A 23,977-nucleotide genomic window follows, 5' to 3' on the forward strand; every position below is an offset into this window, starting at 1 on the left:
CAGAATGGACTGGTTGGATGTCCTTGCAGTCCAAGGGACCCTCAAGAGTCTTCTCCAACACCACAGTTCAAAAGCATCAATTATTTGGCGCTCAGCCTTCTTGACAGTCCAACTCTCACATCCATACGTGACTACTGGAAAAACCATAGCCTTGACTAGACGGACCTTTGTCAGCAAAGTTAGAAATTCTCAAACCTTGGCACACATCAGAATGATCTATACATAGGATTTCTTATTCTGTAGGTCTGGGTTGGGAGAATTTGCTTGTCTAACAGGTTTTCACACACTGATGCTCCTAGTTGGGGACCACGTTTTGAGAACTATTGTGGGAAAGAGAAGCATAGAAAAAAGTCTTCAAGGATGCTGTACCGTAATGTTGACAGCAAACCTCATTTCTGGGTAATGGGATTACAAGGGCTTTTTATTTTTATCATTATGCTTTTTCTGTATTTACCACCCCAACCCACCCCCCCATGACTATTACTGTTATCATCAGAAGAAACAGCATTTACAGTGTTCTTAAAAGTTCTAGTATTTCTATGCTGATGAGCACACATAGAGTCTATTCTCCATTATACCTCTGCCATTATTTTTTAAAAGTTCCTAGAACTCAGTGTTTCATGTCCCTAGTTTTTATTTTGTCTTCCCAAGATGTGATTAGCGGGGCATTTTTGTCACATGGAGTTCTTCTTCCCAGTCATGGTGTGAAACATGACATGTTCAGTAGGTCCTCAGTGGCTCAGTTAGTTAGAATATCAGATCCTTTTATGCCACATCAATCCTCTTGAGACCCCATGGGATCCTATTTCATGAATCCAAATTATATTTGACATGCCTTTGGAAGAGGAAAGTCTCCTCAGTATCTGAAAAAAGAGTAAGAAATTTGTCTAAGACAACCATAATAAATTGAGACCCAAATGATCATGTTAACTCTCTTGACCTCAGAATAAATCAACCAGCCGCCAACCAAAAAAACCCCCGGGACTGAACTATCACTTCATTATGTAAAAGGCCTTCCCTAGTTCACCCCTTAACAGTTTTAAAAATAATATGTGCATAACAGTAGACATGAAAAGCAAAGCCTCAAGAACGCAGTGCTTTGCCACAAAAGAATGGCAAGGGTATGACACATATATATGAGTTCCATTGATGTTTTAGAAAGGACCTCTCTTAATTGAAAATATATTTAGATGTTGACTCGCTGAGAAAACACAGTACTTAGAATCTGGAGAACTAGTTTCTGTGTCCAACTCTTATCAAACTGTAGGCGCATTACTGAGCCCCTTGGATTAAACCCTAGTAGGTCAGTGGGTATATCGGCCCTGTGAACACCCTGGGCAGTTACCATGATCAAGTAAGTCAGCTGTCGGGAAAGCTGGTTAAAAGTGTTTTACAACCTAAGGCAGTGGTGTGGTCTGAACAGAGAGACCAGCACTGCCCTTTCTCTTCCCCAGCCCGGGGGTCTCTGGTGGAAGCTGACGTAGCTTGTGGTCTTTGTTTCCGAGAGAAGGTTGTGACTCAGCTTGGCAGATCCAGGTACTTGTCCACCCTCCGTCCCGCCCGGCCCATCTGGCAGTAACACTGATTGACCTCTGGATGACCTCTGAAGTCAGACAGCTTTAGAACAAGCTAGATCTTTTCTGAAGGGTGTTTTTCCTGATAACACTGTTAAGTTCCTTTCCAATTATGATGTTTCCAGGAAGTTAAAGTAGTTACAGTCTCTATGGAAATCCATAAATCTGTTATATATAAAAAAAATGATCTCTCACCTGAGGAATTTGTCACTTCATTGTTCACTCCCTGTCTTAGGAAGCTAGAGAACTAAGCCTTTGTGAACCCTCCCTTATGAGTTCGTACTGTTCTTCACTGTTTCAGCTAAGCTGACACTTCATCCGTCCACTTCCTAAGTATTAACAAATGTTCCAGAATGATTTGATGTGCACTGATGAAAATGTCAAAATTGTGAATTCTTAAGAAAGCGGGGGAGGGTTTGCTCTGCTTTCTGGTTCCCACAGTACCTGGCCAAGTTTGGTGGTGCCTCTTAATTCATTCTATCCAGTTCATTCTATCCTTCAGAGTAGAAGGGTAATGCACTTCAACAGTGGTGCCATCTTTTTAAGCGTTGCCAGCAGACTCTAGCACCGTGTGTAGTTCCTTTTCTTTGTTTTAAGGGCGAGTGAGTCTCATATAACTGTCTTCCTGCTCATCGCCTGTCCTTCAGTTGTATTCTATTGACTGTTTGTGGTCTGAGGTCATGGAGTTGTTGCTGTCAGGAAGGTTGGTGAAGACATGCACATGCCAGGGCATCATTCCTGCTGGAAAAGGAGGACAAAAAGGTAAAACCAGGCAACCGGAGTATGGTTTTTAGTCTAAAACATACATTATTCTCAACTCTACAAAGCAGTTAATGATTTAGAACATTAGTTATGGGAGTCTTACACCTTTTTTTTGAAGAGCTCCTCTACTTGTTGGAGAAATTCTTGTTGGAGTTGTTGCTTATGACATAGCTTGTTCTGGAATGCTCCCGCAGTGTTTGTCATCTTGTTTAGCTTTTATGTTATTTATAGTGTCTGTGATCTTACCTTAAATTCTTCCTCAGCATTTCCATTGCATACTGGTCTTTCTATTAATAAGTTCACGTTTAAAATATTAGCATGACTCAAATTGTTCTGAAGTTGAAGTTTAGGATTTGATATGACCTCTATTAGGTGTTTTTGCTAATGTCTTTTTAAATATTATCACTTTTTTTGGTTATCTTATGATGGTATTTAACACAGTAGGGAAGGAAAGATCATTTTCCCTCTGTCCTCTTGTGTTCATGGTTGAAACCCCCTGTAATGAAAGATTAACAAGAGGAAAACACACAAGTTTATAAACGTGTATATGTGAGAAGGGGCTTCCCCAGGTGGGTTGGTGGGAATCCACCTGCAGTGCAGAAGCACAGGAGGCGTGGATTTGATCCCTGGGTTGGAAAGATCCCCTGGAGGAGAGTATGGCAACCTACTCCAGTATTCTTGCCTGGGAAATCCCATGAACGGAGGAGCCTGCTGGGCTACAGTCAGTGCGGTCACAAAGAGTCAGACACGACTGAAGTGACTTAGCACACACGCACGCATACATGAGAAGACCCAAGGAAGAATGAGTAACTCCCTGAGTTACATACCTTAAATATCATCTTCCGCTAAAGACAAAAGAAAAGGGTGTGTGTGTGTGTGTGTGTGTGTGTGTGTGTGTGTGTGTGTGTGTGTGTGTGTGTGTGTGTGTGTGTGTGTGTGTGTGTGTGTGTGTGTGTGTGTGTGTGTGTGTGTGTGTGTGTGTGTGTGTGTGTGGTGGGGCAGTTACGTGAAGTTACCAGGAAAAGAACAGTATAAACAAGAAAGAGGAAGGTTTGTTAGGCTGAAGATCGTGCCATCTCCATTGAGTTTCTTGTGATTTAAAGTCGTCCTTCTTTTCCTGGTACAGTGAAAGAGGTAATCTTAAACAATGGTTATTTCCTTTATAAACGTAGATATCCCTGAAAAAAGAGGAACGTCTCTGTTTTCTGAGCTTTCCCTACATCTGCTATTTCTCAAAATAATCCTTATGCCAAAGAAACATGTTTTGGGGTGGTACGATCTGCTACCCTTCAGCGCACATGGCCTTACTTGGAGCAGGGAAGGAGTTCTTGCTTCATACTATTGTAATAGGAAGATGTCTTGGACTGCATGATACAGAGCAGCAAAGAGAAGGTATTTATAGTGAGGCTCTTGTTGCTTTGCCGTCTACTTGAAGCACGCAGATGTGGAGGCCCGACTGTACTTGGCCATTTTATATAAGGGATGGGCTTGAGCACCTGCAGATTTTGGTATTTGGAGGGTATCCTGGAACCAATGCCCTGCAGATACTAAGGGATGACTGTCTATAGCAGAATAAAATTAACTCTGGACTCTCTTTTCCTCTCCCTGAGTAGCACTCTGGTCAGTGAAGTAGAACTCACTGTAGCTTGTTTCCCAAAGTGTCCTTTGGTGGTGGCCTCTGATGTAGCAAGCAAACTGGTTTTGCCAGCTAATAATTTGTTTCACCGAATCCCCAGCTTTTTAGCAACCTGGCCCTGCTGCCACCACCATCCCAGGCTTCCTGAGACCATCCTGCTTCTTGTTATCTGTGCTAACTGGTGTGAAAAGGTTCCTTTGAGCTCCATCCAAGGCTGGTTTGGAGCACTTCAAACATTTTGAAGAATAAGAGATGTGAAGACAGCAAGGGCAGTATAGGGGTAGGGGATTAAGAGGTCCAAACTGTTGTGTATAAAATAACCTACAAGGATGTATTGTACAGCACAGGGAATACAGCCAGTATTTCGTAATAACTGTAAATGTAGTGTGGGCTTCCCAGATGGCTCAGTGGTAAAGAATCTGCCTGCCAGTGTGGGAGATGCAGGTTTGATCCCTGGGTTGGGAAGAGCCCCTGGAGAAGGGAATGGCAACCCACTCCAGTATTCTTGCCTAGAAAATTCCATGGACAGAGGAGCCTAGCAGGCTGCAGTCCAGGGGGTCGCAAAGAGTCGGATATAACTTAGTGACCGAGGACACAATAGCACATATTGTATACCTGTAACTTACATTAATATTTTACATCGACTCTACTTCATTTCAAATAAAAATGAAGCTCCAAGAGTACATTTACACAGAATACCCAAGCTGTAAAGAAGCATATACATACACAAGTGTTGTTCATTTTGGTTCATCAAACCGTATTTGGCAAAATCTGAAGGTGAGATGTGTTGGTTCAACTTACTATCAACAGCTCCCTGACTCTGACTTATTTTCATGCTTAAACCAGCCTGGGAAGTAGAGGCCTCAAATTCTGCGGAAGATTTATAGCTCTCATGTATTGTGTTTTCTTACAGCTTGCACTTTCACCCAGTGTACCTAACAGGATGATTCCGAGCGGCTTTTCTCTTCTAAGTCTGTCTTCACTTATCACCTGGCTACTGATGGTGAACAGTTCAAATGTCACTGCTCGCCAGGATCTGTCCCCGGGGTGTTTGGAGGTTGGGGCGCCAGTGCTTCAGGGGTGCATGTGACTTGTTTTACCAGGAGTCTTCTTGCCTGGGCCAGATGCCTCTGGATTGGCACCTTCCTGTTCCTTCTAGGAGAAAATCTTGCTCTCTTATCCGTCTCTGAACTCAGTGGTTATGAAAGTAAGGAATTATCTATTACTCTGGTTAGATTGCTTATTGTGGTAAAATATTCATGACATGCAGCTTGTCATTTGAACTGTTTCAGTGTGGAATTTGGTGGTTTTTAGTCTGTTCACACTGCTGTGCAGCCATCACAATTTTCAGAACCTTTTCATCATCCCAAACAGAAGCTTTCAGTTCAGTTCAGTTGCTCAGTCGTGTCCGACTCTTCACGACCCCATGAACCCCAGCATGCCAGGCCTCCCTGTCCATCACCAACTCCCGGAGTTCACCCAAACCCATGTTAGTTCCCATTAAACAGTAACTTCCCATTCCTCCTCTCCTAGGCTCTGGTAACCACTAGTCTACTTTCTGTCCACGTGAACCTGAGTATTGAAAGTATTGCAAGTATTGAAGTGGAATCTTTTCAGTATTTGTCTTTTGGTTTCTCATTTAATTCGCTTAGCATAAGGCCTTCAATGGTTCATCCATGTTGTGGCATGTATCAGAATTTCCTTTTTAGGCTGAATAATCTTTCCTTATGTGGAGACTTCTCGTTTGGTTTATCCATTCTTTTGCTGATGGTCATTTGGGTTGCTTCCATGTTTTGGCTGTTGCCAATAACGCTGCTATGCACATGGGCATGTAAATACCTCTTTGGGTCCTTACTTTCCGTTCTTTGGGGTTCATACCCAGAAGTGGGATTGTTGGATTCTGAATACATTTTAAGACACCATTTTCAGATCTGACCACAAGGCAGTCTTCATCTGAATATTCCCGAGTTTACTTAAACATTCTCTAGTTATTAGGCATTTATATTATAGGTAATTTTTACATCACAGAAACTATCAAAAAAATAAAAAAAAAAAAAAAGAAACTATCAGCTTCCTTCTTATTAGTCCTCCGCTTTCTCAGTGAGTGTGGGATTAGGAATATGGTCTAGTCAAGAAGCAGCTAGCTAAACTTTTTTTTGAATACCGGAAAAAATGTCTAACTGTGTTCTCAGAAATGCACCAGGAGATAAACAAGTTGTAGGAGCTCACGAAACTATTTAAGAACTGAATTTCTTGGCAGCCTTATAGTTTAACAAAAGATAATGTCTATCTTTTCTTTAATAGAAACTTGGACATAGTGACCACTTCCATTCCATGTTTGTCTGACGTCTTCATTGTAAGATGAGTAGGTTACTCAAGGATGAAATAAACAGGCCTGCATCTTCTGGTGTGATGGGCACAGCAGATTCTCATAAGAGTTGGATTAGGGGCAGGTAGAAATCACTGACAGCTTTAGTAAATGTCACAGTTTGTACTAGCCAACAGGTTTCCTTCTGATTTGCCTCTCTCCTAGCCAAATAGTCACTTTAAGTAAGTCATTTCCAGAGCAACCTGACATCTAAGTATCTCTTTAATAAGTGTCCCCTGCCCTTCTAAGACGTAACACTTTGCTTTCGTCTTTCTATGTCTACCCTCCATGAATGACTGCAGTCAATTGCACCTGTTTCTTAATGGAGTGCTGAGATGATGAACTCTGCTTGAACGCCCTGGGCACATATGCACGCACTGTCTGAGGTCTGGACCTGCCGCCAGGGATGTGTTGTTTAGATGTTCTTCCAAGTTCAGTGTCTGGGACGTTCTTCTGTTTTCTGATGTGAAACACTCGCTAGACTGTCTCTCTGTAGTGATGGAGAAACCATCTACACAAGATAGAATATAATGTCATCCAAGTCCGAAGCTTGGAGGATCGTCTTTATTCTGACCTCTTGTATATCTAGACTACCCACCTGCCTTCTCCACTTAGATGTCTGATTGGCATTTCAGACTCCTGCTTTACCTACCAAACTCAACTCTTCTCACAGTCTTCCCATTTTAGTAAAAGACGATCCCGGGCTTCCTCTTGCACAGGTCTAACGTGTGGAGGCACAGGTCTCATCAGTTCCTCTCTTCCCAGACATTGCGCGTTGGTTCATCCGCACATCCCTCTGCTCTAACTTCAGAAAATGTCCTGAAGGCGACACTTATCATCTTGATCCCCAAGTGTGGACTTGCCTCTGTTTTTGCTCTTGTCAGTCCTTCCAGCTGGAATCTCCTCCTCCCTGGTTTCTGGTCAGTGGATTTGAAGCATTTATTGATTTTTTTCTTTTTCTTTTGAAAGGCATGTTTGGGGAGGAGTGAATTTAATTCCATTCTTAGATGGAGATCCTATGTAGAGATAATGGAGAAGGCAATGGCACCCGACTCCAGTACTCTTGCCTGGAAAATCCATGGATGGAGGAGCCTGGTAGGCTGCAGTCCATGGGGTCGCTAAAAGTCAGACACAACTGAGCAACTTCACTTTCACTTTTCACTTTCATGCATTGGAGAAGGAAATGGCAACCCACTCCAGTGTTCTTGCCTGGAGAATCCCAGGGATGGGGAAGCCTGGTGGGCTGTCGTCCATGGGGTCACACAGAGTCAAACACGACTAAAGCGACTTAGCAGCAACAGCAGCAGCAGCAGTGTGGAGATGATATGTTTTCTTAAGACTATAAGACTGTCTGTCCCTTTTCTTCTTAGATATTGCACATCATAAGGTGTAGGGGAGGTCAGTTAACCCAGGTTTTAGGCATTTGTTGCTGTCGCTTCTGTTTTTATTTATTTATTTATTTTGTCCGTGCCACAAGGCAATGTGGGATCTTAGTTCCCTGACCAGGGATCAAACCCACACCCTTTGCCTTAGAGGCTTACAGTCTTGACTGCTGGACTACCAGGGAAATCTCCTGTTGCTATCACTTCTGAACCAACTAAATGTTGCTAAATGTTCATATCATACCCACCTACAATCAATAACATGAGAAAAAATTGTACACAAAATATAATAATAATTATGCTATGTATATTTCCATCTACACAGGGAGCCTTTGCTATTTAATAGTCTTCCCTGAAGGGTCTTTTTCTCCGTCTTGCCCTTTCTAATCCGTGTCTTCTCAGATCACAGTGCTGCCCTTTCTATAACTCTTTGTCCTTGTTCTGTTGTCTCTAACAGAGACAAATTTTTTCTTTGGGCAAAGAAAGAATATTTAATCCCCTGAAATGCAAGCTTTATTTAAGAGATGCTGTCCTCAGTAGAAATGTGTTTATTGCTTATAGACTTTTCATTTTACCTGCCAAGTCCTATTACTTGAAGGACTAAAAAAAGAAAATCTTATAAAAGTACTTTTATTGATTAACACAAGGAGAAAATTAAGCTTTTAAATTAGACAAAAGGAGAACGAGGCACACTTATACACTGAACTGTAAATTAGCAGCATGAAGTGCATCCTATGGACCCATAGTATAACTTACTTCAAGTCTAAGACTGGAAGTCGTGCAGAAAATCCCCAAAATGTCTGTTGTAAGCAGCTCTAACAAGTGTTGTAATTAGTGGCAGGAAAATATGCCAGACCAAATACAGGTCCTGCTGGAACCTATGGGTATGACTTTTCTAAAATGTTAGTAAACTGTATCTCAGATATTATGTAACTAGAAATATAATCTCTGCTCACGATAGCATCTTTTAGTTTTAACAAACATTTATTCAATAATCCTGAGTTTTTAAAAAAGTTTTAAATAGAATTAATTTTAAAATCCTAGAATCTTATTTTAATGTTGAGCACCTCCATGTATCAGCTGTTGAAGAAGCTGCTGAAGATACTGTAGGACTGAGATGTGGCTGACCTAACTTGCTTACTGTGTGTAATGTGCTTACGTGTATATGTGCATACTGGTTAGTATCTTCCTGGGGCTGCTACGCTGGATGAATCTCAGGGAAACATTCTTGAGAGTTTTGCCCTCCCCGCCCATCTGAGATCAGACACCAAGACTGCTGGCATATTCCCAGCTGAGATGCTGGTGAAAGGTGACTGGAGAATTGGGGTGTGTTGGGAAAGAGTTAAAGAGCTTTTATGTGAACCTTTAAGTGCAACCGGAGGAAGGTTTTGGTCCCCTGCCTTTTTGCTGTCCCTTGTCATTTGTCTGTGTGGTTCCCCTGAAAAGTTATCTATTAATGCAGTACTTATGTGAGGAGGGTTGCTCCTAATCACCATATATTGTCTTTCCACAAGCATGAAAAAAATCTAGACTGCCAACTACCGAAAAAGCCACAGGGACTTGAATCTGGCAGCCTCCAAGTCTCTGGTACAGGGAAGATGTCATGGAATTTCCTGTTTTAATTACAAAGACCGATTGAATTCCTGGAGTGTTTTTGACCTCACCTTGGTTGATGAGTCTCCTGACTCATCCACTTTATTAAAAAAAAAACACAACTTATTTTAAAAAAAAAAAAACTTTTTTTCTTTTATAGGAAAAAAGGAAAGTCAATTATTTTAAGTTTTGAAATGTATCATATCTGTGTATGAGTTAGTTGCTCAGTCATGTCGACCGTTTGCAGCCCCATGGACTGTAGCCTACCAGGCTCCTCTGTCCATGGAATTCTCCAGGGAAGAATACTGGAGGGGATAGCCATTTCTTCCTCCAGGGGATCTTCTCAACACAGGGATCAAACCTGGGTCTCCTGCATGATAGGCAAATTCTTTACTGCCTGATCCACCAAGTGTATAAAACACACATAATGACTAATAATAATAAAAATGAACACCCATATGCTCTATTCATCTGAAGAAACAGATTACCCATGCTTAAGAAAAGGCGACTAGACAGAAAGCAGTATTGCTTTCAAAATAACCACATTCCTGATTTTTGTGTTCAGTATTCCTTAGCTCTTTTCTTTCATTTTTTAAAAAGTTTTACTTTTAGCTCTGTATCCCCCAGATAATACTTTGTTTAGTTTTGCCCTTCTTGGAGAACTTTATAGAAATGGAATTATGCTGAATATTTTGGGGGACTTTTTTCTTTCTATCAGCATTTGTTTTTGAGATTCATTCAGATTGATGTGTAGTGACTGTAGTTCATGTTCTTGCCCTGCTGCAAGGGATCACATTGTGTGGATCACCACTGTGTATTTTTCCATTCTCCAGGTTTCTTTCTTTACTGGGGTTTGGAAAACAATGTGCTGTGCTGTGCTAAGTCGTTTCAGTTATGTTCAACTCTGTGCAACCCTATCGACTGTAGCTCACCGGGGTCCTCTGTCCATGGGGATTCTCCCAGCAAGAATACGGGAGTGGGTTGCCGTGCCCTCCTCCAGGGGATCTTCCCCACCCAGGGATCGAACCTGCATCTCTATAGTCTGCTGCATTGACAGGCAGGCCCTTTTCCACTGGTATCACTGGGGAAGTCCCCTGAAAAGCAGAATGGACCCCAAATTCAGCAAGTCAGCTAGCCATAGAAAGCTTCAAAGATTGACCCCTTTCTAGCCAAATTCCCAAGTGGTTTGCTTTCATTTGTGGGAATGGTGAAGGCCTCATTTTTGGAGACTTTCCAGAGAACGGACTTGCTTTGCCTTCTCCAGGGGCTGTTAGCTCTTGACCTGATTTTACTCGGTCTGGAATCACAGCCCTGTTTCTGCAGGATCTTCCCGAGGCTTTCTTCCCTGTGTCTGAGTCCTTCCCCGTGTTCACCACACTCCTTTTAAGGGCTGATCTGTTTTGGGGGTGGGGAACAGCTAGGAAACCAGATGCTCCAGCTAGAAGGAGGCTAGTCTTCAGGGCACAGGAAGGTACTGAGGCTTTCTTCTTCCTGCGCTTGGCTTCCTAAGGGCCTTCTCCTTCCTTCCGCTCCGTGCCCACCTTGTTTCTCATCAGAAATTGGCAGATGTTCTGATGCACCCCTGTCTTAGTGTATCTCACAGTAGTAACCCTCCCTTGAATACTGTTTGGGAAAGGCATCGTTAATATATTTTCCATTTATTTACACTGGCTTCTTTTACCTAGATCTCAGGATTGCAGTGGAATCTTTTAGTACCTTAAGATAAGTCCATTTATCTTGAGGGAGAATGTGAACCGTTAAGGGCAAACTAATTTTCAGTTTACATTTGATTTAGAATGTATAGGCCAAATGATTTTGTGTGTATGTGTGTGTGGGTGTGTGAATGACAGTAGGGCAAAGAAGGAATTTTGTAAGTTGACAAGAAGAATACAGTCTTAGGTTTTAAGGGATATTCATTGCCCTTGGAATTATATTCTGTGAAAGTAGGAGAGTAACAGAAAGGGCCCAAACCAAAATTATCTTTTTGTAAATGTCTCCAGGCAGAGAAAGATTTTGTACGTAAAAACACTATGAAATGATTGATCTTCCTAATGATGGTAAATCAAAAATTCTACCCTCTTTCCACTCTTCCCTGCCACCATGCCTCCCTCTCTCCCTTCCTTTTTGGTAAGGGGGCAGAAGTGAAGGTGAAGAAGTCAAGGACACTGATTTATCCTTTGTTAAAAGACTTTGCTTTATGACAGGTACACGCTCTGCTGATCGGGGTATATTAGATAGATTTTGTTTGGGGCTTTGTCTAGAGTATGTTTTCTTCTGTTGGTTGCTTTTCTAAATCCCCTTGACTTTGAATGTATTAAAGAGATGGAGACTGAAATGAAAACTGCATCTAATTACACCTTTTCCACCAAAATTTTAAACCTCAAAGCAGAGAAGCTCAATTCTGAATAACTGAAAATTGGGTCCAGTCCTTATTTAAAATATTTCTTATCCTGATTTAAAAAAAATTTTTTTTTCAGTTCTTCCTGCTGCTCAGATTTTCTTACCCATAAGTATTTTATTGTGAGTAAAATTTCCAGCCAACTGGCTCCTCTTCCTTCAAACACCAGACCTTAACCATTTTGCCCTGTTTTGCACTCTGTCCTAAGCAGAGGCCAGAGGTGACGGGACGTGATCACGAGCAGCTGTTATTGTCCATGCGGTGAAGCGAGCTTGGCTTGCTCTCAGCTTCCCATCTCTTTTCACAGTGATGGGCTGTCAGGAAACCCATCCTGCTGCCACCTCCCTTTCGCCCTGTGTAGTGGCTGTCCTGACTGCTGCATGCAGGAAAGCGAGATAACAGATGGGGGTGAATATTGCAGCCTCAGAATGGATGAGTTAGGAGTGGAGGCATGGCTGACCTCTTGGGGCTGTCAAACATCTATTTCTGGGGCTCTTACGCTTCCCTCTGGACACAGGAGGACTGAGGTCCCTGGGAAGGGAGTACCTGCTGTTCTCAGTTCCCTGTAAAACCTTTGGAAATTTGTAACTACTTGTTTGTTTCTCCAATCTGTGTGTGAATCCTCCTTGACTCAGACATGAACAGAACTTTAAAAATTCTATAATAGCCTTATCTCAGGAGCATCAGCTATTCCTTATATACACAAGACTGGCTGTGTGTGCATACTTCTCAAGGATGGGCTTGTTATGCTCTGTTGTTATATGGTGGATGTGGTGTTATGTTCCATGATGCTATATTACCCTTATTCCCTTGCCATTTGTGTGTGTTTGAAATTTCCCCCAGTAAAGCTTTTGTGAAAATGCAGCACTGCATATGTATTTGATTGGTCTTCAGACAAACCCAAAAGAATGGAGTGGCTCAGGGAAACATTGCCGTTGTCTCAAATGGTACTATTAATATTAATAGTGACCCGGTGGTGTGTCTTCATATATTCGTTCATTCACTTATATTTATGGTGCCTGACAATGTTCTAGGCACTGGGGACAAGCTAGAGGGAAGCCCCTATTTCTGTGAATCTTATAACCATTAGGTCCAGGGGAGAAGGTCTGTAGATAAGTAAGTAGGTAAATAAACAAGGTGGTTTAAGGTGGTGCAAGGTGCTGAGGAAAACAGAACCAAGTACTGTGAGACAGTGGAGGTGATTTGGTGCAGACAGCTAACGTGAAAGTTAAAGAAGGCTTCCTCAAGAAGGGGAGCAGGGTCATGGGGAGGGAGGGGGTCCCCAGGCAAGGGGAGCTTCTGAGCAGGTGTCCTGGATGCCAGTTCTCTGGGGGAGGTGCCTCTCATTTTTAGGAAGGCGGCCCCAGAGAACGTGCAGTCCAGCCAGTTCATCCAACATATGACATACATACCTCCCGACACCCAGAGTCTGAAATTAGCCTCCTGCCCAGTACCTGCTGCTTTAAGAGCTACCGAGTGAGCCAGTAAATAAGCCAGTAAACATATCCATATTAAAAGGGCTTTCAAATTAGTGGTTAACCAAAACAGTTACTTTTCTACAGTAGTAAAATAAACATACCCAGTTATTTGCATAAAAATGGGCTTCCTTTCAAGTATGACCATCATAAATGGCCTTGTGGGACACCAGCCTACTTTCTGAACGTGGTTCTGAGGTTATCTTTTAATGCCTGTGTGTATGTGTTTGGTAAACACATGTTCCGTCCTGTGCAGCAGGCGCTGTAGAGACTGGAAGGACAGAGCCAGGACAATCGTGACCCAGCCTCTGCCTGGGGGGCACCAAGAGTGGGAAGAGGCAGGGGTCTGTGACCAGCCCAGGTACTTATCATGTGCCAGGCGCAGGGTCAGTGGTCATGAGCAGAGCAGACCTGGGCACAGCCCTAGTGCAGCTCAGCTTCAAGTGGATGAGACAGACAATAAATCACGATGCTGGCAAAGTACAATGGACGCCACGAAGAAAACTGATGGAGAATTCCAGATGGTATGGTCAGGGAAGGGCTCTCTGGGGACGTGACGGTCACACCTAGTGTGAAAAAAGAATCAAGGGAAAGGACGTTCCTGGCAGAGAGAGGGGCGTTGGTGATGGCTCTGAGTCAGAGAAGAGTTTTATGAGTTCGCGGTGGGTAGAAAGGAGGAGACGAAAGATGGAAAGGTGAACAGAGGCCAGATCCTATCGATGACATTAGAGAACTCATTGACATTATTCCAAGTGCAATTGGAAGTTATTGCAGGTGTTAAACAAGGAGAATGGTAGGAAATTTGTTTTCAGCATACCATTTTAGTTACAAGGTTAGATGTAGGGTTAAAGGGATTCACCAAAAGATCCTAATCCTAGTTTTTGCCTGGTCTTTATCCTAGCCACACTGCTTACTTAGCTGTGTAGGCTGTTTGCTCATCTGAGAAATGGAGGTAATACAGTCCAACTCCTATTGTGGTGAGGATTGAGTGAATAAGATAAGGTGTCAAGACCATGTGCAATGACCAGGATATGCTCAATAACATCACTGCCCTCCTTGTTCTCCCTCCTTCCTATGGAGTAAAATCCAGGAGCAAAGTATTCTGGGGTCAGTCTCAGCATCACTGAACCCAGTGGTAGCTCCATGAGGTGCTGGCCACCATGTCCCGCTGTGGGGCTGAGCACCGAAGAATGGATGCTTCTGAACTGTGGTGCTGGAGAAGACTCTCGAGAGTCCCTTGGACTGCAAGGAGATCAAACCAGTCCATCCTAAAGGAGATCAGTCCTGAATATTCATTGGAAGGACTGATACTGAAGCTGAAGCGCCAGTACTTTGGCCACCTGATGCGAACAGCTGACTCATTTGAAAAGACCCTGATGCTGGGAAAAATTGAAGGCAGGAGGAGAAGGGGGCGACAGAGGATGAGATGGTTGGATAGCGTCAGTGATTCAATGGACATGAGTTTGGGCAAACTTTGGGAGACAGTGAAGAACGGGGAAGCCTGGCATGCTGCAGTCCATGGGGTCACAAAGAGTCAGACACGACTTAGTGATTGAACAACAAGTTCAGGGTTGATCTGGCCCATTCAAGAACTGGATTAATAATGGAGGCTTTATCAGTGGCTTGTTCCAATTAAGATAATTAGTTTAGTCTCACAGAGTTTCTCCTTTTTTCTTGATGCCCTTTGAAGGAAAGAACCAAGTTGCAAATGGAGCATCACCGTTGCCCTTTCACTGATAATTCTGAGTTCTCTTAGGAGGATCTACAAACCTTCATGCTTCTTGTTCATGTCTGAGACTCTGATTTAGACAAAAGACATGTTCTTCACTTGATTTTCTTGGACATTCTTGTTGTTTTGAATCTCTAAATATCTTCTGTAAATAATCACTTTCTTATACACTCTTGAGGGAGCATTTAATTCTCATAGATTCCATAATAGTGTTCATTGGGTTTATGTTACAAGTTTGCCTCGTGGGTGCAAGGTTTATTTGTTTTTAATGATGTAAATAAAACATGTGAAGAAAATGCTGTTCAGTGGTGTGGGGGTAATAAATATGACCCAGGAGAGTAGCAGCTGCCCTTGAGGTGCCTATAGTGTTAGGAATCCTGAACCTTCATGAATCAGCATTAGACTTAATGCGTAGTCAGTTATGCCCTGGGATGGATAGGCATTGTAAGGAGGTTTACACATGCAATGTGGTTAGATGGTGTTATTTTTGTTGTTATTTTGTTTTTGTTGTGTTTTTGAGGGGGTTTGTTTATTTTCGGCTTAGCTTAAAAAAATCTTTTTGAGTAAAAACTTTTATTAGAGCCATTTGAGGTTCACAGCAAAATTCAGAGGAAAGTAGAGATTTCCTGTGTGCCCCCTGCCTCCACTCACACATAACCTTTTCCATCATCAACGTTGTGCGCTACGGTGGTACACTTGTTACAGCCGATGAACCTACACTGACACGTCATAGTTGCCCAAAGTCTGTGGTTTCCATCAGGAAGGGTCCGCTGTTGGTATTGTACATTCTATGGGCTTGGGCAAATGTATAATGAGACGTATCCATCATTAGATCACACAGAATATTTTCGTTGCCCTAAAAATCCTCTGTACTCTGCCTGTTCATCTCTTCCTACCCTCCCAAACCCAGGCAACCACCCATCTTTTTACTGTGTCCGTAGTTTTGCCTTTTCCAGAATGTCATGCAGTTGAAATTACACAGTATGTAGCCTTTTCAGACTGGCTTCTTTCACTTAGTAATATGCATTTATGTTTCCTCCATGTCTCTTCCTGGCTTGATAGCTCATTTCTTTTTAGTGCTGAGGTTAGATGTAATTTAATATCGACCCATGCATCCCGCCTTGAATGTTTTTAGATATACCTGGGCTCTGGAATCAAACTGTTCCTAGTGGGCTGTCCACAGTGGAGGCTGAATTGTCATTTTCCTGCCGTCATGATTCAACTCAGTGTGACCTTGAAACTTAATGGTTCTGCATAGACCTCTTTCAGCACATGTGGGCTGCTGAGTCAGGGATGTCTTGGTCCCACAGCCCTCAAGGAGGGGGGTCCTACAGGCTCGCAAAGTCCACAAGCATCTGGCGTCAGCAGTGCAGCTGTTGCTATGGCAGATGGAAGGAAGGAGATTATGTAAAATAAATGGCTAAATAGGTAAAATAAATGGCTGGAGGTGGGAGAATTCCATCACTGGAAAGTGGTAGTGGCAAGAATAGAACCGTGGCATCTGGTTTCTGCCTCCCTGCTCTTAGCTACCATGCTCGACTGGCTCTCAGAAAAGGCTGTTACCTGTCTCTACTGCTCAGCCTACAGCTCTGCTTTCATGAGGCTGTGGCATGGAGCGTGATGTTTGGTTCTGACTCCCTAATGTAGGAAACGTAAATATTGTTCATGCAGTTATAAGCTTGATATCATAAGTATATGCTGTGCTATGCTTAGTCGCTCAGTCGTGTCTGACTCTTTGTGACCCCTTGGCTGTAGCCTGCCAGGCTCTTCTGTCCATGGGGATTCTCCAGGCAAGAATCCCAGAGTGGGTTGTCATGCCCTCCTCCAGGAAGTATTTGCTATCTAGGTACAAATTCTCACATAAGTGGAAAATTAATCCTGAAAGACAAGTAAAACTGATAAGATATATGCTTCTTCCAGACAGCATGTTAATTGAGGTCCTGTCTAGTAGTAGCAGCTGAGAACTAGCCCGAGAATGGCCTCACAGAGGGGCCTGATTCTTGATTTAAAATCAAGAATTGGTGCTTACTGCTGCTTTTTTTTTTTTTTTTTTTTTTTTAAGCTTCTCTGCATGGTCCTTTTGAAGACACAGCAAGAAAGTTGCACAAGAGCCATGTTTTCTCTGCTCAACTTTGTTTTGGTTAATCTAGTGTGAGTTCTTGCCAGGCTCCCTGCGCTGGGAGTTGCATCCATGGTGATGAGAAGCTGGAGCTCTGTGCAGTGGCTCAGAGAACTCTCCACAGAGACAGCCAGGGGCTTCTCAGAGGCCTGTCACCCACAGCAGTAGCTGGCTGTGTCTCGTTAGTCAGGGGGAATAATTCAGGCATTTTCCTTGACAAATACCAGAAGAAAAAAGGCAGGAAGGCTATTATCGGTGGATAGTAATTCCATCAAATAATGCCCTGTAACTTGCTAAACTTTCCATTTGCTTTGTGTATCCATTTTAATTCTGGAAACACACACACACACGCATGCACACACACACGCACACACACACGCGTATTGAATGAACATCATTAGGTTGAGTTAATAGTTCCTGTGGATATGCTCATGTATTCCCCTCAAGTTTTGCATTTTATTGTAGCAATCTGTTTGAATTAACCAGTTCATTAATGTTTTTGCCATATGCATTCTTCTTGTGGTGGGTGTCAAGGGCTCTTCAAAATGTATATGTAACCCCATCTGCTTTTTGGGCTTCCCTGGTAGCTCAGACAGTAAAGCGTCTGCCTGCAGTGCGGGAGACCTGGGTTCAATCCCTGGGTCGGGAAGATCCCCTGGAGAAGGGAATGGCAACCCACTCCAGTACTCTTGCCTGGAAAATTCCATGGGTGGAGGAGCCTGGTAGGCTACAGTCCATGGGATCACAAAGAGTCAGACACGACTGAGCAACTTCACTGGATCTGCTTTTTATAACTCATAGAAGTGCTTGCTATATAGTTTTGTATCTATGAATGTGTTCATTTGTTGGTATACAAGTATATGAACTTATCTTCAAACTATACTTAATAAATCATGGTGGATGATAAACCTTTATAGCCACTTATCAAACACAGTCCAACCCTGTGTCCAGTCTCTTTCTGTGGACAAACTACTGAGCTCGCACAATGCTGTGGTCCTCGAGCAGGCTGTGTGCTCCAGTACTTTTTTGCACTCCGGGTTCTTCCTGTTGAAGGGCCATTTCTTTACCCTGTCAGCTGGGTGACTCTCTTCGCCTCCTCGATATGGGTGCAGGGGTTTCCTTCTCTGAGAAACTTCCCTTCTTCCCCAGGTGATCTTTCCCTCTGGGGCTGCTGTGCACATCACATTGTATCATGATTGTGTGTATAAGTTGCATTTATTGATGGCTGAAAGGCAGCATGTCTAATTTGTTTCTCAACAAAGCCCACAGTATATGTTAAATATTTGTGGACTTGAATATAACTCTTTGTTTCTGTCTGTGCTCCATCCCAGGCATCCTAGTCTACTGGATATTAGTTCTTTATGAATGTATCTGTCTCTCTCACAAGGTGTTGAGGTCAGAGACTATGCCTCATTCCTCTCTTATCCCTTAAAGCACCTATGATGTTCAGTGTAGTGATCGGTACTCAGTAAATGCTTGCCGGTTTAACAGGGTTACTTGGACTCTGATGTTTAGTTCTCCAAGTGGAAGGTGAAAATCAAGGGCTTTATAAAGTATACGTCGTTAGAGTAGTCTCTAAGAGTAAAGTATCATTTAATTCTGTATCTTTCCGATGTAGGTTGGCAATTTCCAACAATTAATCAAAACATTTTTTAGCACATGGAAGAGAATTTTGTGTTTCTTCAGAAAGTACTCATCATTCGTGTCTCTTGCAGCACTGACTGGGGTTAGGGCTTGTGGATATTGGAGTTTGGGGGCATCTGACTTGTAAGTAGCTCACTCTGTAGTTGATGGGCTGTAAATACTGGACAAAAGACTCCTTGCCCCAAGCATCATCTTTTGATGTAAGGTGTGAAGAGAGAATGACAGCTACATAGGGTTGTTGTCATTGTAATATGCTATTTATACTGCCTTATTTATTTCACTCTCTTGTTAAACTCTTATATAGCCTACTAAATTCAGTACCTACTCCTCATTTCAAGACCTGGCCAGATACAGGTCCAGCTTATCTTTACAGTCCCATATCCATATGTGTGTGTGTGTGTGTGTGTGTGTGTGTGTGTCTTGTGTCTTCAAACTGAACCTGCATTTCTGAGTCTAGCTAACTTCTGAGGCTCTTGAGGACTTGATCCTAGCTAACATCCCATTGAACTTCTCTGTGTAAAATGCTCATCTAGAGAAATAATTCTATTTAAATAAGACATAGGAAATGGTCTCCATTTTCTGACAGTCCTTGACACCTTCCCCAAACTTGGGAATTGTGAGATTGTGGTGATGATGAAAGAAAGGCTTCACATCTAGATTATGTTTAAGCCACAAGTGTACAAACTTACTTCTGAGTTCTTCCTGTGAGTTCAGTACTACATAACTGGGTGGGCTTGGGGTCTGAGATATCATGCAAGTAGTATGTGGCACGGCCTCTGCTTTTAAGAGTTTAAGTCTTAAGGATGCACAAGACTCGAATTCAGACAGGATCACTGAAGGTGATAGGACTTTATGTGTGGCCGTGATGTTAGGCTCTTTTGTTGACCGTAGGAATCCTCAGCTATCAGAGCTGGTGAAGGCCATGGTCTCAAACAATTGGTGAGGAATTGAGAGTGGAGCCTGGAGCTGGGTTTTGGAGAGGGGCTATTTGCTCAGGCAGAAGGGAGAGACCAAGTGAGTGAAAGGCATGAAAGTTATAAGAGTTGTGGGGGGAGTGCATGAAGTGTGGGTGACCTTGAAGAGGCCCATCAGCTTTTTTGTCCTGAGAGAGGAAAGAACCTTCGGTGTTTACAAAGTAGAGTTAGCGTCAATCAGCGTAGAACCACGCATTCTTATTTTCTCTCTCAGCCTGTGTCTGCAGGTCAGTGAGTTCTCTTTGACGGGGTGTTCTTTGTAGTTCATTGGATGTTTGCTTAGCCAGGAATATTGCATCTTTCTCTAAAGGAACCACGTAGGTACCAGCAATCATCTGGACCTAGTTGAGAATTAGAAGGAACTCTTTGTTAAGACTTTATTGATATAACCAACAAAGGCTGTAACTTAAAAATATATACTTTTAATATTGATTATGTTCATGATAGATGTTTATATTCATCTTTTTTCATAGATACATGAGAGAAAACTTTTATCTTTACATTGCAATGTCACATTAGTTTTTCCTTTTTTTCCCCTCAAAGGATAACCTGCTGTATTTGGTTATAGTATCAGTGTTACTCATGTTGGAAAATTTTTTCTTCACAATTACCAGAAAATGATACAGAGCCTCTGGAAATGGGGCAGTAAACTATGGTTCTGGATTAGGATGCTTAGTTTCTTATCAGCTAATTCAAACCTCAAGAAATGTTTATCAGTGAATGAAGTACAGTTGTGATAAACCAAATGACTTACTTTTCCTTCTGCAGCCAGGATCCTTGATCTAAACTAAAGGATGAGTAATTTGGGTGGTGGCAGTTTCACTTAGTGACCTGCCTTTTCCCCTTGCATCCTGGTCTCCATTTTTTATTATTAATATTTGATATTTATTTATTTGTTTTGGCTGCGCCAGGTCTTGGCTGTGGCATGTGGGGTCTAGTTCCCTGACCTGAGATCAAAGCCAGGCCATATGCATTGGGAGTGCAGAGTGTTAGCCACTGGCCACCCGGGAAGTCCCTCCATTTATTCGTAACAAACCATCCTTAGAAACATAAAGGAAGGTAGCTGAATTATACTGGCATTCCCATATCATGTGCTTTCTTTCTAAGACAAAGAGATACACTTACAAAGTACTTAAAATGCTGAAATAGGATTGGTTTCCTAATAGGAATAAAGAGAACTGTGTTGAAATGTCAATAAGGAAAGGATCGCTCTATTATTGGATGCCAAAGGAGGTCAGCGTACTACTGGCTAAAAACCAGCACTTACTCTTTGCTGCTGGTGATGATTATTATACAGTCGTGAAGCACAGGAGAACCCTGGGGAAATCCCTGGGATTTCTGTGAGCATGTTCCACCCCCATTAGATTCCTTGGTTCATTGTAGCCTTAACGTGAAACATATATTTTACTAATTTGTCCCATGCTGTTTCATATGGTTGGTTTATTGTAGGCCAAGTCAAGCGGCTTTTCTTTACCCCGCTAAATAAAGCCATGATTTAAATGGCTTTTAAAAAATTAAGCAGGCAATATAAGAGAGGCCTTTATCAAAAGTACTGTGAGTGAGGTTTTTATTATTATTATTATTATTATTGTTCTACCTGTTCAGAACAGATGCCTTTTAGAGCAGTTGTTCCACTTAAAGAAATTTTCTTGGAAGAAACCTGAAGTTTTATGTACAGAGCAGAGACCCATGGCTCTCTTATATTTAAAAACATGCATGCATTGTTATAACAACATCCATGAATGTTTGTCTTGTTTAAAAGGATAGATGCACAGAATATTGAAACTTCTTAATAGCAGCTTGAGATACCAGTTTTTCTAGGTAGTTTCCCTCTGAAACCTGAAGACAAAAATCACATTCCTCTTGTCGCTGCCTGCGGTCATGATATAAGGATTCATTTCTTTTTAGCTAATTCATGGAATTTCAAGAAGATAATTCTTTACCTTCATCATTATAAGAAAGGTCATGATTTTCTTTCCGTAGATTTAAAGGTTAGGGTTATCTACCTAATTGTGGAATCCATGGAGTTTCTCTTCTTGATATTGAGCTCTGGGTTTTATTTGGGGGCCTCATAGTTCTGGGACAGATATTGAACACAGTTCAGTTCAGTTCAGTTGCTCACTTGTTTGACTCTGCAACCCCATGGATTGCAGCATGCCAGGCCTCCTTGTCCATTGCCAACTCCTGGAGTTTACTGAAACTCGTGTCCATTGAGTCGGGGATGCCATTCAACCATCTCATCCTCTGTCATCGCCTTCTCCTCCTGCCTTCAATCTTTCCCAGCATCAGGGTCTTTTCTAATGAGTTAGCTCTTCTCATCAGATGGCCAAAGTATTAGAGTTTCAGCTTCAGCATCAGTCCTTCCAGTGAACACCCAGGACTGATCTCCTTTAGGATGTACTGGTTGGATCTCCTTGCAGTCCAAGGGACTCTCAAGAGTCTTCTCCAACACCACAATTCTAAAGCATCAATTCTTTGGTACTCATCTTTATAGTCCAACTCTCACATCCATACACAACTACTGGAAAAACCATAGTTTTGACTAGACAGACCTTTGTTGGCAAAGTAATGTCTGTGCTTTTTAATATGCTGTCTAGGTTGGTCATAACTTTTCTTCCAATGGGGCAGGCATCTTTTAATTTCATGGCTGCAGTCACCATCTAGAGTGATTTTGGAGCCCCCCCAAAATAATGGCTGTCACTGTTGCCACTGTTTCCCCATCTATTTGCCATGAAGTGATGGGACCAGATGCTATGATCTTAGTTTTCTGAATGTTGAGTTTTAACCCAACTTTTTCACTCTTCTGTTTCACTTTCATCAAGAGGCTTTTTAGTTCTTCTTTGCTTTCTGCCTTAAGATTGATGTCATCTGCATTTCTGAGGTTATTTATGTTTCTGCCAGCAATCTTGGTTGCAGTTGAACACAATGATGGAGAAAGGGCAATGTGCTGTTCATGCCTATACCTTTTATTTATTTATTTATTTTTCCTAAGCTTTTTTTTTTTTAAATTTTAAAATCTTTAATTCTTTTTTTTTTAAAGGTATTTTACAGAAATTTATTAGTTTAATGGTCATAATTGCACACTAACATATGAGTAATGGCTTATTGTTATTTCTTTTTTTTATTTTTAGTTTTTTATTTTTTAAATTTTAATATCTTTAATTCTTACATGCGTTCCCAAACATGAACCCCCTCCCACCTCCCCTCCCCATAACATCTCTCTGGGTCATCCCCATGCACCAGCCCCAAGCATGCCGTATCCCATGCCTATGCCTTTTAGTTCCCATGCTCTCTGCCCAGGAAAATCCTTTTTTTTTTTTTTTTTAAATTCTCATGGTTCTATTCTCTATGAAGAAAGATTAAAGCCACAGGAAAACCCCCCATTTCTTTTTAACAATCATTTTGTTAATGGAGATGGTATTGGAGACTGGTTAAGAATAACTACATCCAGAAGGCCAAGCCCCTGTGATAGAATTACATACCATATAAATCATAGTTCAGCTCCTTAACTTTGTACACAATCAAAACATTTACCGAAGTTAGTCTAATGGTGTGTTAGTTTGAAAATTATTTCCTTTTCAGAGATTTTACTGGATGCAGAGGGGTTTTTTTAAATGCAAAATTAAATGATAAAAAAATTCATGCGTGGTTGATGATAAGGATTCAATTTGCTTTTAAATTTATACTCAGGGTTGAAATATGTGAAAATTGTCATCTAAACAATGCTTTCTAAGTGGGGGAGAAATCCCATATTGATTATTTTTCAAAGGATATATATGTATATGTCAATTTTAAAAAAATTCAAATATGAAAATTGATTTTGAAGTATTTAACCACAAGAAATATGATTGCAGCATGTTTCTTTCTTTTTTTTCTGATGCTCTTTTTGTTGGCTATTTTATAATCGTTAAAAATACTGAATGACTGGATAGATTCTATTAAGCCAAGGAAGAAACTTATTATGCCCACACTGTGTTTTTGAGCAAATATAAGAGTTTATTGCTTCAGGCAGTGGAGTAAATTTGGCTCTGATCTTTGTGAAGTAGAGCATATATTATTAGATCATGTAATCAAGATGCTGAGTTTGCCTTGTTTTTTTTTTTCTTTCATTACTTCCTTCTGATGTATCGCTGCTGTGTGGACAACCCTCTCTACTTCTGCTGCTGAAATTTTTTGTTTCCATCTTTCAGGAAACCTCCTAAGGTAAGCACCTACACAGAATTTGGTATGCATGCTGGCCAAGGGTGCCAAAATTTCGAATTTCATCTATCACAGTGACCCCTCTGAAACACCTCTGCTTTTGAGAAGACAGCTCAGCATTCT

At 41.8% G+C, this 23,977-nt stretch overlaps 1 protein-coding gene across 24 annotated transcripts in view; it reads left to right on the plus strand.

Moving 5' to 3' along the window:
• Positions 1-23,977, plus strand: part of KIF13A (kinesin family member 13A) — a 196,774-nt gene that overhangs the window by 57,210 nt on the left and 115,587 nt on the right. For all 24 annotated transcript variants that reach the window (XR_006057373.2, XM_015102831.4, XM_015102832.4 and 21 more), the window contains exon 3: positions 23,845-23,857. Coding sequence is in view for 23 of the 24 variants with exons in the window: in XM_015102831.4 (XP_014958317.3) it covers positions 23,845-23,857 (13 nt within the window). In the remaining variant the exon portion in view is untranslated. The remainder of the gene's footprint in view (positions 1-23,844; positions 23,858-23,977) is intronic.

Source organism: Ovis aries, chromosome 20 (genome assembly GCF_016772045.2).
Source record: "Ovis aries strain OAR_USU_Benz2616 breed Rambouillet chromosome 20, ARS-UI_Ramb_v3.0, whole genome shotgun sequence".
Lineage (NCBI taxonomy): Eukaryota > Metazoa > Chordata > Mammalia > Artiodactyla > Bovidae > Ovis > Ovis aries.